The sequence below is a fragment of the Pundamilia nyererei genome, unplaced genomic scaffold, assembly GCF_000239375.1.
Source record: "Pundamilia nyererei isolate P.nyererei 1_Seehausen unplaced genomic scaffold, PunNye1.0 scaffold00192, whole genome shotgun sequence".
Lineage (NCBI taxonomy): Eukaryota > Metazoa > Chordata > Actinopteri > Cichliformes > Cichlidae > Pundamilia > Pundamilia nyererei.
Window position 1 is genome coordinate 682338 of NW_005187593.1, and position 19411 is coordinate 701748.

The following is a 19411-nucleotide window of genomic DNA, read 5'->3' on the forward strand; positions in this document are numbered from 1 at the left end:
ATCAAGAGACAGTTAAGTAGATAAGACTAAGAAGTAATAAGCGAGACTTCCTTTCTGGCTACTCCCTTTAGGGGTCGCCACAGCAAATCAACTTCTTCCATCTCACTCTATTCCTGGCATCCTACTCTGTCACACCAACCCTCTGCATCTCCTTCATCACTACATCCATTAACCTCCCCTGTGGTCTTCCGCTTTTCCTCCTGCCTGGCAGCTCGATTTTCATCCACCATCCCTGCTCTTTCACACATCCAAACCATCTCATCTTTCCTTTTCTAACTTTATCTTCAAATCAATAAGCCAAAACAATCAAAAAGAATAAAACTAAACATTAGTTTGCTCAGGAGGTAGCCTCTGATGCATCCATCAGGGTATGAATGTGTGCGAATGCGAGTTAGTAAGCACTTAAAAGCATTGAAGTATACAAGAATCAGTTAATTTACCAAATGAAAAATATGGTAAGTAATGGGCTCCAGTTCCAGGGAGCTCCTAAAATACATTCAGTGAAGAGAGGTTTCACATTTACATTTAAAACTTCTTGATCAGGGGAAGCTCAAACAAACTTCCCTGATCTCTGCTTTCTACAAACTTTATTTCTAAAAGTCTAAAGCATGAATCTGATGAGGAAAATATACAGTGGAAGACTTATTGGTCACCTGTGCATGTGGCTAACACTTTTATGAAATAAGAGAACCCAGTTTTGAGATCACGCCTGCTGGACTATACTCACTCGAGAACGGACCATTCAGTTTATTTTCAAGTAAGGATGAAAGGACGACTCCAAACTATGCATGTCGCCTATTCACTGGTGATGCTTTTTAAAGGAAAAAGGAAAAAAAGACAGCAGAAAGAGTTGGAAAAGGGTGGAGGGGTGGAGCGCTGCATACATTTTACATACACAAGGCAGCAGACAAAGTGATTGTTGCTTCCCTGAAACTTTTTTTTCGCCCCTTCAGAAAACACTTTCCCTGCTGAATAGGCACCTATTAGTGACTCCATTATGGGCACAGGGCTCTTGAATGGCTCCTCACTGTGCGTCTTTATCATAGTCAGGCTGTGAATACAGCTGGCCCCCTCCTCCTGCGGCCCAACCAAGCTCCTTACAGCCTGTATTGATAGGTGCTGCCGTGCTTGTGATGATGGGTGAGGCAGCCATTCTCGCCCCCGTTGTGAGCTCCAGGTGTGGTGGTTAAGCGTATTGTGCTGCAGACGTTTTTTCTTTACCACTTGCTCCAATAAAAAAAGAGAGAAGAAAAAATGGATGCAATGTTTTACATGTATTAGCTGATCTCCATAATGCCATTCCACCGCCGGCCCCTCCCCTCCTACCGCTGCACCCCAAAACAAGTCAGGCCTCTGGCGAATCGCTGCACACCGCCTCAGAGCCCTGTATTGTTGCTGGATTATTGAGGAGTTAGCTGAAAGAAAGAGGCAGCAAGAGTGGGGTGTTTGTACTTTATCTCCAGGGGAGACAGGGGCTAAAGAAGGAGCTTCTTTAGAGGAGTGAGTTACTGCGGCAAAAAGCCCAAAAACACCTGCAGGAGACAAGCACAGGAAGGTCGAGGCAAGAAAAAATGCTTGCCTTCTTGCCTCCTCTCTGAGATACTGTAAACCAGCCCCCTCTGAATGGAGGCGCTTTCATTTATTGAGCCCTGTCACAACATTTTCACCTTGCTCGGTCTCCGCCAACGCCAACTTTGAAGTTATGTGTACGCATGTACTCGAAGGAGGGAGACGCCGAGAGTTAGCAGGACTTTATGATGAATATGGAAGCATTGTTCAGCCATGCTTACCTCCGCAGGGAACCATCTGCTCCCTGTCAATGCATCACCTGCTCGTCTGAGCCGTCTCCAGGGCAACGAGGGGTGGGAGGGGGGATTAGGAGAGGTTATGGCTTTGATAGGAGGGGCCGTCGATGGGGACGAGGAGGAGGAGGTCACTGGTGAGGTGGGGGCCGATTGGAAAGAGGTTACTCGGCGAATGTCGTCCTCTGCTGGAGGTGAGTGTTAGAGCAGGGGGTTTACAGTACTGCACATGGACTGCAGAGACAAACCACAAGCTGAAACACTTGTTGAACGTATTATTTAAAAGACAAAAAAAGTCCTGGAGCATTTATGAAGCTGACAGAAAAGCTCAGGTCCATTAAAATGAGGAAAAAAGCAAAAGTTTATGTTTCTCAGTTTGCAGGCTTTTGCTCAGAGCAGCTCTGCATGATTTACAGCTCAAAATAATCCTTATTTATCAGTTCATCTTATGCTGAGCTGTGCTACAGCCCTCTTAGTGCATCCTGTCTGACCTCTTTTAGTTCCTTTCTTTTTATGTCAGCTTTCTTCTCATCACAAACAGAAGGTTTGAAGAGCAGGTGGGTGGGGCTTCTGTCATAATAGTTATAGCTGTGTAACCTCAGACAAACTGACATGAATTTGTGCAACAAAGGCGAACCTGTATTTATGCAAGTTAAATGTGATGCCTCAGGATGTGACAAATCGTCGGTATGTTACGCGTCGGGAATGAGAATGCTCTGCAACACTAGCTTTGCCAATAAATGGTATCCTGCACTCTCACTGGCAGTCACTTTAGTTGCAATCCTGGAAGGTAAGACAGTTTCATCTGCTCTCTGGTTGACACGTCGCTTCCACTGAGGATGCAGTGCAAGTTCTGAAAACATGTTACAGTAACTTGACTCAAGCTCCGGGTACTTCCCCTCCTCGTGCCATTGGCTGTTACTGCCAAGTATTCATATATTTCCAAAAAGACTGCCTTCAGGTATTTGATGTGAACGCACAGACTGAAAAGGGTTAAAAAGACTGAAACCGAGCATTTAGATCTAGATGAAGTCCGAGCTTTTGGTTCACAGGGATTACTTGTACATATTCTGATGTCATTATTTGAAACTCAGTTAATCCGAGTACCTGTTCTACCAGTGCAACAATATAAATATATGATGAGAATTATGGAAAAGCTAAGTAGATACCATTTAATTCTTACTTTTATCGTACATTACGCTACATCACTTATTTTTTCTTTGAAAACAGAATAAATTTAGAGAAAAGTTAGTGAGATTTAGGTCAGTATGTTGGATGTCTTCAGAGCTCTTCAAGTCCCATAAAGTGAAGTTATCTCTAAAAGTCATAAATGGGCTATATAATGCATTAATTTCTGCAGCAGATAATTGCCGCTGATGACAGTTATTAATCATTTTTGTTAATTAAAAATGTCATTTTAGGATGTTTCAAGGTGAAACTGTAACTCGAATAGCTGAGCTCTTCATTGTAACGGTGACTGTGATATTCAGAGACAGCAAATAATATTTGGGTTTGCAAGTGCTTATCATTTTTATTCTTTCTTGGGGCACATGTAAAGTTGGTGGGCTGTCATGGTTTGGTTTATTTAGAGGACCGACGTGCTGATTGTTGGGGGGGAAAGCATAACTTTAAAAAGTACTGATTTGGTTAACAGAAAAACATTTCCTTTTATTTCATAAGTTTACATACATATTCTTAATATGAATAGCAAATTGTCAAATTAAAGTATCCTACATCTTGCATGATTCACATCCCACTTTCTGTTCATAAAAATCCCAGTATCAATCCACAGGAAATGTTCCATTTTAACTGATGGTTAAAGGTGCACTAGGCAGTACGGGTTTAGAGTCTTGATAAAGAATATTTTGGAGTCTGAACAGCAGACCTTAATCCATTAAGGATTAAGGTTACAAAATCATTATCATCACAATGATCTATTAATATCAAGTGACAACAGGTCCCAAATAATCGCAAAGGTTACTGTATAGGTATTACTATTATTGGCGAAAAGAAATCATTTCTGAATAATGTGGCAAATATTAGACATTTTTGCTTATAATCAACAAGTGTTTATGTTGTGATGTCTCTGAAAGAAGGCGCTCTGATACCTACATTTGTTGCTCGATTAAGTGTGGACACTTATACTTTATTTGATATGTGTAATGTAAACAACATCTTTTCACTTCCATCTCTTTAAAAAAATCATACCATGCATCATACAGAGTGAGGAAATTACTTGTCATACGTGAGCCTGATTAGCAGCTGCAGAGTGACTTTCCCTTTGTGTGTGTTGATGCAGGTATTATGACAGGCTGCATGAATGCAGATCAATCACAGGTTTCTCATTTAAACCACTGTCACCCGCCAAGTACAGCACGCTGCTGGCTCTGCCCGTGATGGCTGGGTAAACACAGACCTGAGGGCACCTCGAAAGGCAAACACGTAAGAGCTGATGCCTGGCTGATGAACGCGTCAGCCAGCAGTACTTGGAAATGTTTGGGACGTCACATTTGGGACTGTAATATGAACCTTAGGTCAGATAGTGTTTTTATTACAGGAAACCTACGCCAAGGAAATCTAAAATCCCCTGACAGATATCTATTTACTCACTCCATTGTTCAGGATTCATTTAAACACTATGGATTTAGGGACATCTGATTACTCCAGGGGATTAAATTACATTATGAAAACATGCCTGTTGAGACTGAGAGAACATATACAGACCTGTTTGAACATGAAAAAATCCACTCTTACTGTAGCTCCTCACTGTTTCATTTAACTGTCTAGCAGCATGCACACATACATAAAAATATTTAAATATTACTCCTTTTCTAACTTAAATTTGAGGTTATGTCTGAGTACCTAGCATCATTTAGACTTACATCATTAATCAGGATTTTTAATGGCTATAAAGAGGGACTATGTATGTAAGTGTGATTGGTCTGTGAGTCTAATGAACCTTACTTAAAGTCTCTGTAGTTTGTCATTTTCAAGAATTTAAAAGAATTGTGAAAAACCTCTTATTTACTTCTCAGCTATATTGTTCAGCCTGCCTTTGCACAGGTGGAGACATAATATTATCATATTTTTACTAAAAGTCATCATAAAGCTTGTGTTTGCTTTGTTGATTTGTGATGGTCATATTAAACGTTTTGATGCAAACTAAGCAGAAAGCACTGTAAGTGCTGTGATGAGATTGAGAGCTGTTATTCGTCTCCCCCCCCTCCTATCGGTTATGATCTGCATGTTGACCTATGGCTTCTGGTGGTATCTTCTTTGGCTTAACAAACTGAGAACCAATAAAAAGAGGAGTACAGAGGTCCACATTTGAGTGGTTTTATTGTCTGGGTCTTTGACCCAGCGTTTTGTGTTATTTTGTATTGTTGATTTCTTACATTTCTAACGTCAAGCTTGTCCCACTTCATGCCTCTCCATGCTTCCTGTTTTATTTTGAAAGTCTTGTTTCTATGTTTCTAAGTTCATTGTGCTTGGTTCTACTTTTCCCTGTGGTGTCATGATTATTTGAGCCAGCTGTTTCCCCAAGTGCTTCCACTTCCCCAGATCACCTCCTGTGTGTACTTAGGCTACGTTCACACTGCAGGCGAAAGCGCATCAAATCCGATTTTTTTGACCCTATGCGACCCATATCCGATCATGCTATGACAGTGTGAACGGTGCAAATCCGATCTGGGTCACTTTCGTATGTGGTACTGAATCCGATACATATCCGATGTTTTAGAAAGCGACTGCTGTTTGAACGGTCAAGTCGCATTAAATCCGCCTTTTACGTCACCGACACAAGACTGAAGCCAATTATCAGCGCCAGAGAAGTGCCCGAGAAGACATCGCGAACGCTTCCTGGCCATCCAGTGTAGATGTCAGTGAAACTGTTGGGAAGACAACGTAAACATTTTATTTGTACTGTATAATCTGCAGATTCTGACAGAAATCTGCAGCTATCCTTTGAAGCACCGCTCCTCTCTTATCTACATTATTATGTAAATAACAAAATAACTTAAAGCAAAAATTGGGAAACGTGAAGTCCGAAGTCTTTATATTAAGGGCCATCAGTCAAACAATACTGTTGCTCTGGGTCTAAACAGAGCGCGTTGTGTGTGACATCTTCTTTTGCGCATGCGGGCCGCTTTGAGCATTCACACTAGAGCGCGTTTGCTGTCGCATTTTATTTGTAGTGTGAACGAGCAGACAAAAAAATCGGATTTGATCAAAAAATCGGAATTGAGCATCAAGACCTGCAGTGTGAACGTAGCCTTAGTCTGTGTGTTTTCATTCAGTCTTTGTCAGGTCGTCTGTGTTCCTTTCTACCTCGTCAAGTTTCCAGGTTTTTCATGATTTTGGGCATGTTCATGTTTCTAGTTTATGTTTCTCTATCTCATAGTTGCTCTCATACTCCTGCACAAAATCAGTCCTAGTTTTTCCAGTTTTGTTTTTGTTTCATTTTTACCACTGTTCATGTTTCTCTGCTTTTGCATTCATGCAATCAGGATAAAGGATCACCTTTTGTTTAAACCTCAGTTCATCTCTCCTGTGTCCGCCCTTGGGTCCATTTCATAAATGCACTGTCCCGCCGTGACACTTTGACAGTTTAGACAAGTTTTCATTTGGTCCAGAGGCAACTATTTACAGATTATGTACTTGGAATGACAAGACACGCAGATGTTTTTGATGTTTTGATGTTTTTTCTCAATCTTGTGATTGTTTGCAATGCTAAGGATTTTCCTTTGGCTTCGGCTGAATCCTCTTTGGAAGACAGCAGAAATCCATGTATGGAGAAAAAACCTTCATTAGTTTTGCTGCGTGCTAATCATAAATTAAAGAGCTTGAAAAATAAAAACTGCCTTATGATGTGCTAAGAAAACTTGGAGGCTCTTCATACCTGTGTGGATTGATGCACAGAGAAGCTAAAGTCTGAAATCCAGAATTTAGCTCCAACTGATCAGGTTTTGATCCACTTAAGATAACATCAGGACTCTTTGTGCAACCAACTCTCTTAATAACCTAACTACATTCTTCCAACCTCATTCCAACTGCTATCGTGGCACAAATGTATAACAATAAACCACTAAGAATCAGTTTTAAGTTGATAAACCTGGGTTTGTGCCTGGGACTCCCAGGTGACGTGAGGAGAGGACAGGAGCTATTATCCACGCTTGAATGCTCACCTGGAGCCGCCCTCCCTGGACGCTGGTTCACTCAGAGAGAGTCTGAGTGACAGGTGAAAGTGACCACAACTGACAGAAGGAAACCACCTTTTGTGTTTGGTCACAGAGCCAGGGGAAGGCGGTGACCCGGGTCCCCCTCCCAACTTGCTTATCAGCCTAAGGCTAAGGAGGAAGGGTCTGGATGGATCACTCTTCACAACATCAATATGTCGAAGCCATATCTCCTCTGTTAGGCACCTCAGGTCTGCTCCTTAAAACAAACTTAATCTAATCTCAATCTTTACTATATTTGTTAAACAAGATGGCTTAAAAAGCCATTACAACACAGCAGCCACCTGTAGGTAATATTATCCCTCTCTGTTTTCTGCTGCGTGTTCTGCAGAGGTGACAAAACAGTTGTCAAGCCCATTACAAGCTTTGTCAGCACAGATATTGGTAGACTCAAGAATAAAGTGATAAAGTTTTCAATATATCTTTTAGCCTCAATTTCTCTTGGCATACACAGATGAATTGCAAAGCAGAAGATGTCACTAAAGAGAAGCAGATGAGTCAGGTTGGCATTTTGCAGCTAACACGCATACATACATTATGCAACAATACTTTCTAGTCAATATCAAAAAGATGTTCCTAATTTTTGGTCATGAGAAGACAGCACACTCAACCTGAAAATGCTGCAATGCTAATGCCAAGCAAAGGCCTGTTTTAACAAACCGAGGTCTACTTTGACTTACCCCAACATCAGCAATCAGGCTTAGCAGTCACAAATGAGCATTAACGTGAAAGAAACAGTGGTGACTGTTGATGTCTTCTGATTGGTCAGACGGCCAAACTGCAATATTATAAAAATACATACAACACTGGCTAAAAGCAGCAGAGTGTAATTGGTGAAGATCAGCACACATACAGCAAGTATCAGCATCTATAGGTTTTTAAGAAGATAAAATTCTTTTGAGTTTCATATCCACTACGTTCATTTCATCATCCCCCAGCAAATGTAATGTTGTATTCATTGTTTGCGTTTGTTTCACGTGTCATGTTCATTGTGCATCGACCGCGCAAAAATGTGTATCCTCGATGGAATTTTGCTTTAATCGCCTGTAAAGTCAGGCAGTACAAACACGTGCTCTGGATTATATTTTCATGGTTGTTCTAAACTTGGTTGCTTAGTTCTCGACTGATGTTCATCAGGGAAAGACAAACCTATACGCACTCCTGCTACCTATGCACTAAGGTCAACAGGCTTTTCCCATGAGTTTTCAGAGAACTGATTGGTCAGTATGTGTTTATCTTTTATATCTGAAACATAACCTGCTGCAAAATGGGTTAGGTTTTCCAGTATAAGTTAATATGGTGATTGACCCAAGAACTTGATAATAATGACTTCCTAGAGATAAACCTTATCTTATGGGTTATGTTACAGAAGGCAGCAGTGTGAAGCCAAGGTACGCCAATGAAACTGGATGCTGTAGACTGACAGATGTTAATGTTGTTTCTTAAAGAAAGAAGAAGAAATATTAATCACTTTATTGCAATAAAGAAAGTAATTGAAAATGTCTTTGTTATTTTTTGTTTTGTTTTCTTGTTCAAATAATCTGGTCACTAAATGGTGATCAGACACCCACATAGGAACAGGCCACACAAGTATTTAAATAAATATAATAGTTAAGGTTTTCTTATATATAAAATCACGTTTCTGTCACTTAGATTTCTTCTTGTGCAAATTTTGCATAATTCTTTTTGTTGCACTGCGAACTTTCTTCTCTGGACCAGCATGACCTTTGATGCATTATAACCCTGTAGTGTGGTTAGCCCAGTGTCTCGATCAGTTAGCTCCCACACATGTGCATGTGCATTATACACACCAAAAATATGCCGTCTCTGACATCTCCTTTCTCGCAGGTCAAAGTCCTCCACTTAACCTATTGTGTCACCACTGCTTCCTTACTACATGGTCTTTTTTGCTCTTTGTACTACTTCTCCTGCTCACCTCATGACTTAACCAGACCTGAGATTGGCCCCATCATGGTCTAGACTTTCTAAAACACTGTGAGGTGGTACTGGAGTGAGGCCTCTTCAAGTATAATATGCTGAAGAGTTACAATGGATTTGTTTGCCCAAGATGGCGAGAAACAGGTTTCCTACCCCAGTTTCAAATGGTCACCAAACTTACAAGTCAGTCTGTCAACCATGCAAGAAGTGTCCCAAATACACAGTGATATCAGCCATTTGTTTCTACCGACTGTAACACACAAGTCCCCTTCCAAAAGGTGACAAAATCTGCATTAGGAACTAAGCTGGGTTAGAGGGAATACAGAGACTGAGTCTCACCTGAGTCTATTTTTAAATTTAGTTCATTTTAGGTACCACGCCCACTTGTTCAGAGATAGTTTGCTGAGTCTTTTCCAACATTAAACACATTAGAAAGCTCATTTTCAAAGTTTTCAGTTCTGCCTCATCTAAAGGAACTTGTTCACACTGGCACCAAGGGTCTGAAACATACACTATTAACTGTTATAACCACTTATAGTTAAGGGGCTGTTAGAAATAAGCTAAAAGTACCACCACTCAATTGACCATTTGTTTCACTTAAAACTACCAAATTTCATGGCAATCCAGCCAATAGTATTTGGGATTTTTCAGCTGTCCACTGAATCACACTGCTAACTTGCCTCTCAGTATATTCATCAGACTTTCTCATTGGATAAAAAGTTGATCCTGGGAGAGTTCCTGTCAGGGCCACGTGTAACAGGGGACATGACCAGGGAAAGGGATGACTTTCTTGGGTGTAAAATTCAATTATCCAGCGGGTGAGCGTGGCTGAGCGTGTCTGCTGTGAGCGGCGGGCGGACGGCTGCCCATTCCCAGCATGCGACAAGGGGGTTAAGAGCCACAGAAAGGCTCCCATTATTCCGAGTGAGAACTGCCCATGTGGCTGGCTGCACGGCCCCTGCTCTCATTCACTCTCCTTTACAACAGCGCTGCCGAAAGCCTCCAAGTTTCATTCTCTTTTCCCTGCTCCCACTCCTTTTTTCCCCTCCCCTCCCTCTCTAGCTCTCCTCCTCTCAGAAAAGAGTCTCCACAATGCTGCTGGAAGGCTGAAGTGGATTCTTCAGCACCCCTGTGGACTGTGCACATGTGGACAACATTCACAGGATGTCTGTCAACTAGTCCATTAATCAGCAACGTCTTATGAAAGCACAATTAGGAGCCTCACAACTCTATAACCGATTATCATCTCTAAGCACCCCTGCTACTCCTCCTGCACAGCAATGCTCTGTGCTGAAGTCGGCCTTCCTTGTTTAACTGCACTTTTCCACTTATAAAAAAACCTGGAGTTGTATAATCAGGAGAAAAACTCAAATTATTATTTTTTTAGAGTGTAGACAGCTGCAGCATGTTCAGAAGCTCATTCCTAACATGTTAAACCTATCAGACATTAACTCTGACTTGCATCTGTCTAATCATCAGTGTGAGAATGGATCTTCAGTGTGTGAATAAGGCTGAGGCCCTATGGAGAAGGCCATTGTAGACACACACTGCACCACTTCTTGTGATAAATGAGCAATTGTGTCCATCACCATTAATGACAGTAAATGACGCAGTAGGGAGCTCTCCATCTACTGTACAGTGTGAGGACAACACTGAGAAACCTTTTGGATTTCATGTGACATCACGTCCCAGATGGGTTCATCGGCAAATTGCTAACCAGAGGAGACAAGCACATACAGAGGTCCATTGTGGGTCCTAATTGGCAGAGAAACTGTATGTTGATGCGCATTTAAATGAGGCCAGTAGGGTGTGCAAAAAAAAAAAAGCATATTCAAAGCCTTGTTTGGCCTTAACTGCTGAAATTGCTTGGTACATGAAGTTTAAACGTCTGCTGAAAGTTCATATTTAGTTCAATTCAATTTTATTTATATAACGCCAAATCACAACAACAGTTGCCTCAAGGCTCTTTATATTGTAAGGTAAAGACTCTACAATAATACATTTACAACATTAGCTTCTCTTAAACATTCTCTAGTGGTTTTAGCGTCTTCTGGAAATGTACTATTTACTAGGGCTGAGCCATATCATACCGTTCACGGTAATAGAATATGGGTAAAACGCGCATGCGCAGTGCCTTTGTTTTCATACACACATGGCGGAAAAAGCATGGCGGCAACGGAGAATGAGGAGGGCGAAAGCGGACTGTTAAATGAAACGGATGAACCCGAATTGGTTTGTAAAAATGCTGCAACTTCAGTGGTGTGCAACTGGTTTAGCTTTCGTCCATCAGATACACAACAAAGCACTATTTTTGGTAGAGCATGCTAGCGGGCCGTCGTTATTACCGTGTTTTTTGGAAAATACGGCACACTTTGATTTTTCTGAAAATCGACAGTGTCCCTTATAATCCCGTGATTTTATGTGGTACACGGTGCTCGAAAATCTGTCAAATGTTTTAGTACGACTTTGCTAAGCTACGAACCCGCACCGCTTGATGGATTGTCGGAGCATTATGGCTATAGTAGGCAGGTGCCTCGCTGAGTGAAACACATACAATATTACCATATTGTATGTGTTTATAACCTCTTTTTAAGTTTTGTGGATATTATACATGGTTATGCTGAGGATATGTCGGCCAATTTCCACTGGAAATGCCTTTTGGTTAAACTGTCAGCAAGGATTTGCATTTGCACTGTAAAATTTTTATATAGCCTTAATGCACATAAAAAACAGCTGCTTGTTCAAGTGAAAATACATTGATGGGGTTTTTTTGCACTAATAAAGTTATGGAGTTGTAAAGTGATCTAGTGTCAATTATATCGTCAGTTATATCGTTATCGCAAATTTTCAAATGTATATCGTGATAAATATTTTTGATCATATCGCCCTGCTCTACTATTTACTTTTCTTAGATGTCACAGCAGAACTTCAGAAGAAAGATTTAGGGAATATCATACAACGATCACAGCACCAGCAATGGCCCGCCGGACCATGTAAAGAACATCCAGGTCTATTTGAATCTACTGTTGAGGAGAAATCACTCAAAGGCTAAGATCTGACAGACTTGGGAAAAACCCTTCCAAGGGGAAAAAAATGGCTTGGACTGGGAATACCTTTTTAGTCCCTACATATAAACCATATTGGTTGGACCAGGCTGGTTTCCTGCTCGCTTTCTCTGTAAGGAGTTACCGCATCAAAAAAAGAGAATATAACTATTATACAACAGAAAAAAATCAGGTCTGCAGATGACCTGCAATATCTTTTGGGGGAGCGGTCACACTTACAACACCAAATCCAAGTCCTTGAGGAGGATCAATTTGAATACCATAATGATTCAATATTTTTTTAACTCCAAATTGAAATTTATTCAAAGAGGGTTTCAGAGGCAACATCAATGCTGAAAACAGAATGGAAAAAAAATTATCTGACCTTTGAGTTTTCCATATCAGTGGCGGTTGATTGCTCTTTTGTTACATTATACCGAAATTGTGGTGAAATCCCAGGCCAGCTAACGGCTCAGGATGAATATTTATCAGTTTAAACTACTTTTGGCTGTGAGGTAAGACAGCCATTGAGTGGAAAAAGCTGCAGCTAACCCTCCAACAAAGGTCGACTAGATTGTAAAGGTCAATTAAATAAACTCAATGGAGAATCTGACCTTTACCTCAAGACTGCAATAAGATTAAGATATAATACTGGGCACTTTATATAGCACATGGAACTGCCAATCTCTTTTGTCCTTGAATTTAAGTGTTGCTCACGTCTCTTTTTGTTTTTTTGTGTCAAAAAAAGCAAATTTCAGTTTGATTTTATGTGAACTGATGTTAGCATTTAGTTCAAAGCTCTTCTGCTGCACTTTGGGCCTCTGATGGATAAGGAATATTTTACATAACAAATGGAGAAAGTACTGGACACGGACCAACTGTGCCCATAGTTTCCCTCCAAAGACGCAATTTAAGCCATAAAATCTCCTGAAATTTGCAATAAGTGACAATAAAATGACAGTAAAACACAATACATGCCAATAGGCTGGCTGCAAAACATGAGAGAGCAGCTTTTTTAATTATAACTTAAACAACTGTAATCTCAGAGATCAAAGTCACATCTGCAGAATACGAGCTAACATATGGAAAGTTAGTCTGTCAATTTCTATCTACAGTAGAGGTAAGATCCACAAAGGTGCTTTAATTTATGAGATACCCATACTGGCCGTATGGTTTGGAGGTAAAACAAAGTTTAAGACTGCACCAACCTAGGTTGAAACTTCTGGCTCATTGGAATGGGTCAAATTATGACTTGGCTTAAAGTTAATCAAATTACCCTCTGCCAATCAGGCTCAGTCAGCTGATCTATTATAGCCTACAGAATGAAGAGACCTAGCTTTGTAAAAGTTGTTTTGCCAATATTATTTGAAGGTAACTGAGAACATAAACATTATTTGACTAAAATATATTTTGCTCAAGAAACATTTAATTTAAATATCAGAGGGTAGTTAATTAGCACCCCTTTCACACCTCCTTATTTTACTTGGTTCATGTTCTAAAATTTTGTATGTAAAGCACTGAAACAGTCACAGATTACAGTGTTGTCCCAAAACCTTTAAAGACTCAGTCACAGTTTTGGGATAGATCAGAAATTTCATTTTGAAATTACATGGAATTAGTGCTAAAACAAACACAAGACACTTTAGATGAAGATTGTGTAGCTTAGAGACTGAACTTAAATGACAACATTTAAGAGCTTCAGTTTGAAATATTACACATAAAAACCATTACTCGTTGTGTTACTGGTGTCCTGCACACATTACCAAACCTATACTGCCCTCATGTGGTACCTGTGGATCACCTCAGCATCAGGTGTGATGGTGTGACCAGCTATTCATTACAGTTTGTAGATTAGAGCGTGTAATCTACAGTGGATTACATGTAGTATCTCAGTACTAATATGTACAATTGAAAGGCTATCTGCACCAGGGCATTGGAAGCACGGGCCTGCATGTTTTGAATAGCTTCATTTATTAAAAAATAATAATAATAATAATACGTATAAAATTATTTTATCTTAAGGCATTGATTAATCTAGTCTTAAAAAGTGTATTATGATATTTACCTCTGTTCTTTAACCTGAAAGAGCATCCTTCCCTGTAAGACCTAGCTGAAGTCATTACTGTAGACAAAGCTTCTTAAGATCTGATGATGTTGTTTTTTAAGCTACCAACAGCAGCTAGCATTTGTCTTCTCCTGAGTGTTCTCCTCATGACGGAACAGAAGTAAAAGAGGCTTACTTTTAATTCAGATCTAACTTAAACTAATTGCTGTAAAATAGTGCAAATGTTTACAATTTAACATTATAAAATGCAAAAGTATCAGTTATAAAGGATCACTTTTATTAAGTATCAATTGAGAGATCTCCATCTTTGGAATACTTAGAATGTATAAGCAATTTGCAGTTTTGTGAAAAAGAATTTACCCCTTTCCTGATGTATTAGTTTTTCATATTTGTTATTCAAACCTACCTGGTCCTGTGTGAAAAAACAATTTCCTTCCTTGTTGAGTCAAGAATTAACTGTGATTAACCACATTGTTTTTACACTAGCCACAACCAGGCCTGATTACTGCCAGACACAGTGACTGTATGACTAATCCAGAGAGTTCCTGGATAAATCATTTTAACAATTACCTTAATTTCTTCACAATGTCCATTAATCTAAAAGCGCAGCCCCTGCATGGCAGTAGATCAGACCATCTGAGGGAGTTCTCCCCTTGCAAATGTTTGAGTTGCAAGGGGACACTGACAGAGGCGAGGCTGCCAGACACTAGCACCACCGGGCCCTCTGATCAACACCAGTAGGCAACGGGTGAAGTGTCTCACCCAAGGACACAACGACCGAGACTGTCCAAGCCAGGGCTCGAACCGGCAACCTTCCAATTACAAGGCGAACTCCCAACTCTTGAGCCACGATCGCCCCAATAAAAAAAGCCAGAGAGCCCTATGTTCAAAAGAAGGATGTTGGAGGAAGATGTTGCTAAATGTGCTAAGTTAACTAACCTAACTAACAGCAGTCAGACCCCAGGTGCAGACTGTCAAGAGAGAATGTGGATGAAACTTTCTATTGTCACCATAGACCACAAAGGTAGCACAACATTTGATATGCCAGAGGGGCCGATGGCGCGATATGGCAGCCTCGCTTCTGTCAGTCTGCCCCAGGGCAGCTGTGGCTACAACTGTAGCTGCCTCCACCAGTGTGTGAATGTGAGAGTGAATGAATAGTGGTATTGTAAAGCGCTTTGGGTGCCTAGAAAAGCGCTATATAAATCCAATCCATTATTATTATTATTATTATAAAACCAATCATACCCGACGGTATTAGTCCAGCTTGTTTTGTACAGACCAATACTTCCACAACGAATCACAATTATCCTACCATTTTAAGAGGCCCATCAAAATACTCCCAGAGCTCATGAAAAAGTCATCCAGGAGGACACAGAAACAAAGAATACACTAAAGCTGAACTTTTTGGAAAGTTTGAGTCCTGTTAGATCTGGTATATATCTAACACAGCATTTCATAAACGAACATCACACCAACAGCCAACCATGGTGGTGGTAGTGTTATGATCTGGGGCTGCTTTGTTGGACCTGGAACTGGATTATCTGCCATAATTGATGGAAACAAGAATTCTGATTTCTGTCGATAAATCGTAAAGGACGATGTCCACCCACCAGTTCATGCCCTGAAACTCAATTTCAGTTATCTAGGGGGTGATACAAAAGACACCACCAAGTCCACCTCTGAATGCGTAAAACAAAAACAAAATTAAGGTTTTGGAGTGGCCTAGTCAAAGTCTGAGTTTCTATCACATTGGAATGAAAATTGGGATCTTAAACAGGCCATTCATGCTTGAAAACCATCCAGTGTGGCTGAGTTACCACAATTCTGAAAAGAATTGTGGTAACTATCTCAAAATTCCTCCACAACAATATGAAAGATTTATAGCCAGTTATCATAAACGATTGATTGCAATTCAAGTTACCAAGGGTGGGACAACCAGTTTTTATCCTAGTTATTAGTTCATACAGTGCCATATGGCAGGAGCACTAATCCCTTATCAGTCATGAGGTTAGTTTCCACTGCAGGTCACATCCTCAGTGTTTGCACTGTGCAGTTACACAAATTAAACCTTACACAGTCGTGTTTGTACAGATATTTCTTCTAAAAGATTATATTCAGAATTATATCTTAAGTGTGGAGGTTTGGGAACGGCCCCATTAAGACATTCACACCATGCCTTGAAAAATATATCAGCACCATTTTTCCCTTTAACATAACTATGATTACATAATGTGTCTAAATGGATAAAAACAAGTTTTTCACTGGTTATTTCTACCTGTTCTCAAAACGACCAGGCTGCGCAGAAACTGACAAAGTTGCTGCACAAAAACCAGCAAACTCTGCCCACAGGCACACAACAAGAACCAGATGTGCCACTTTAGTTCTGTTTCACAACAACCATCCCATGACATATCGATGCAGAGGGGGTGTGGTGTCACGTGGACCAGTGTTAACCAGGAGTGGTTTTTAAAGGAGAGCTCACAGAGGAGCATTCCCGAGATCTCAGCCCAGCATCAGCATACACACAACTACACACTTCCTACCTGGAGGACGGAGAGGATGGACGCTGCATACAAGAGGGTTAATGGAAACTACAGCCCAGAAGCAGAAACAGGGGACCAAGTCCCAGGGGTAAATCTGACTTATAGCTGACTTAAAAGCCATTTGTGTTTTCTTTCTTTTAGCACTACATTCAATTTTGTCTGTTTATTTGTGTTCTTTTTGTGGAGGTTATACAAAACAAACAGCCTTAAATAGCGATTCAAACCAGTGTGTTTTTATTAAAACAACAGTATAGCTGGGCAGAGCTAGAAAATTCGGGGTACAAGAGCACACAAAGCAGAGAATTACAGTGAATAGAGGTGAAAAACAGCTGACAATAATGGAAAAAGTCAGAGTGCTAAACAAATGCAAGAAATGTCCCTACTCTGCAGGCTTCTGTTTTTGTTTCTGAATGACAAAAGCACCCTTTAAGTTCATTTTTATAATCAAATAATTAAAGCTACAGGTAACTTTTTGTCAGATGGACCACGAAGTTGATATCTTTAATATCAGTTTGAGCTCTGTGTATCCATTTATTTAACTGACATCAGATTTCATAAGCAACATATTAGAAATCTTTAACTGGAGCCTGAATAAAAGCCATACAAAAGATGTAGAAATTCAGTCACCTGTTGAACTCTTGCAGTCAAAACTGTCCTTTAAAAGCTTAATTTTATGTGGGTTCCTTTTAAAAAAAGCATGGGACATGTTCAGTTTAATAAATAATTAACTAGGTTGTTATTTCTTCATCTGTATTTACTCATCTGTAAAACATCTGTAGAAGAAATGAGGGGATGTGTTGGGTTTTTGTTTGTGTTTATCTGAAACCCTCTTTGAATATGGCTGAGTGTGAAGGCTTTGAACTTTACGCGCTGCCCTGGATGGCTTTAAACTACATAACATGCTCTCTAACTGCATATGGCAGGCAGACAAAAGGAGAGCCAAACACTATTCTAACAATTTTTAAATTCATGATTCACATCCCCGCACTAAAAGTGAATCTGTTGCATTTTTGTAATAGCTTTGCATTACCAACACTGTATGCACAATTTCATCCATGTTGTATTTTTATATAAAATCTGTATATTTATCTTAAATACGTCTCTCAGCAGAAGAGAAGGGGCTCCATGTACCTGGAGGAGGAGACCAACAATAAGTCAGAGGTGATCTCCTGCATCTTCTCCTTAAAAGAAGAGGTCGGAGCTTTAGCCAAAGCCCTGAGGCTGTTTGAGGTAAACTTTTTATATCAGTGGACAGCCCTGGGTCCTAATGGGGTTCAGTGACAAACTGAATGCTAATGATATTCATGTACCTTTCAATATCATTAGGATTTCTAACTTGTTCATTTAGTCATGGAAAGCAAAATTACAAGCAGCTCTTCCAGTAATAAACCATAGGTTGTTAAATTAATGTGTGAATGGTTCGGTATATTAATCTTTATTTATGACAGTGTCTGACTATTGTGAAATGCATTCAAGAAGAATAATTTATTTTAAAAAAATATTAAAATGTGTTTAGCATTGTCAGTACGTTGAACATTGTGCCTCTTGGCTTTCTTGCAGAAAATTAGATTCATAGGGGACCATTAAATGTAGAGCTATAGCCAGCCACTGGTTGCTGGTTAGGTTCCGAAGAGCGGTTCTGACTGGACTAGATATAAATAAAATGCTTCAAGCAGCAGCTATAACTAAATAACATTTCATCCATCTATATATCCATATTCCTCATTTCTGGTTTTTATATCTCACATTTATATCTTATTTGTTTCATCTGTGTCACCAGTGTTTCTAAGAAGCTAAGCTTCAATGTGTGCTTTAATCTTACTAATTAGCATTTTACATTTCATTTGTATTTTCTATAGCACCTTAATTCAAAGTTTTTGTGAGAAGCTAAGATAATATAATAGTATATAATATAATACAATAGTTCTGATCTCACTAAGAATTTATACTATTTGTTTAATCTATATTACTTGATTCCACTCTTTGTGGCTGTGAGCTGGCTAAGCTAAGTCTAAGCTAAGCTATAACCATAAGCTACTTACCTTGTTAGACTAACAGGAACACACCCTGGATGCAGCCCACACAGGAACACCCCCAATCTCTCTAAGCAACATTTTACCATCAAATGGGTGTCTCCTGATTCAAGGTTTTGTAAACAGCTAAATATATGGTAAGCTAAGGTACATCCAGTAGCTAGTTTGTGTTAAGTAGAAACAATTTGGCTGGTCTAACTGAAACAAACTAATAATGACACTGATTGAAATAAATGCACATTTCTATATTATATTTGTTACATTTTTAAGTTTTATTTTTAAGCTAAGATTTATTATATAGGAAAGTACAATGCAAAGTGGAGGGAGCTAAGCTACCTTGTAAAATGCTAACTCATGCAACAGCTAAGCTAATTCTTAGCTAAACTACATTCACTATTTAGTTAGCTTATTTTAGCATTAGAGTAATCAGTTTAGCTTAATCGAACAAAGTCATGCTAGTAATACCTACAATTTCACCACATTAAAATTCTATGTCTGATATATTTAATCTATATGATTCAATTTCTACTCTTTGTAAGAATGTAAGCTAAGTGACAGGTAAACTAATCCTGCAATAAGCTACCTTGCAGGGCTCTAGATTAACTTTTTGCCATGGGCATACGGCACAAAAGTTAGGCGTACACAAATTTTATAATAATTTATATAATATAATGTGTTTTTCTGGATACACTGTGCTTTTTCAGCATTCAAAGATTGATGACACCGTGTCAGAGCACTGGCTATGAATT

At 39.6% G+C, this 19411-nt stretch overlaps 1 protein-coding gene across 3 annotated transcripts in view; it reads left to right on the top strand.

Annotated features, from left to right (window-relative positions):
• The first annotated feature begins 16586 nt into the window (after positions 1-16586).
• pah (phenylalanine hydroxylase) overlaps positions 16587-19411 on the top strand; it is a 24467-nt gene continuing 21642 nt past the window's right edge. The window contains exons 1-2 of one of the 3 annotated variants that reach the window (XM_005747254.1): positions 16587-16717; positions 17737-17859. In XM_005747254.1, the coding sequence (XP_005747311.1) occupies positions 16646-16717; positions 17737-17859 (195 nt within the window). In that variant the 5' untranslated portion in view covers positions 16587-16645. Of the gene's footprint in view, positions 16718-17736; positions 17860-18696; positions 18800-19411 lie in introns of those variants that run through there. The other 2 variants (XM_005747255.1, XM_005747256.1) reach the window with 2 other exon arrangements.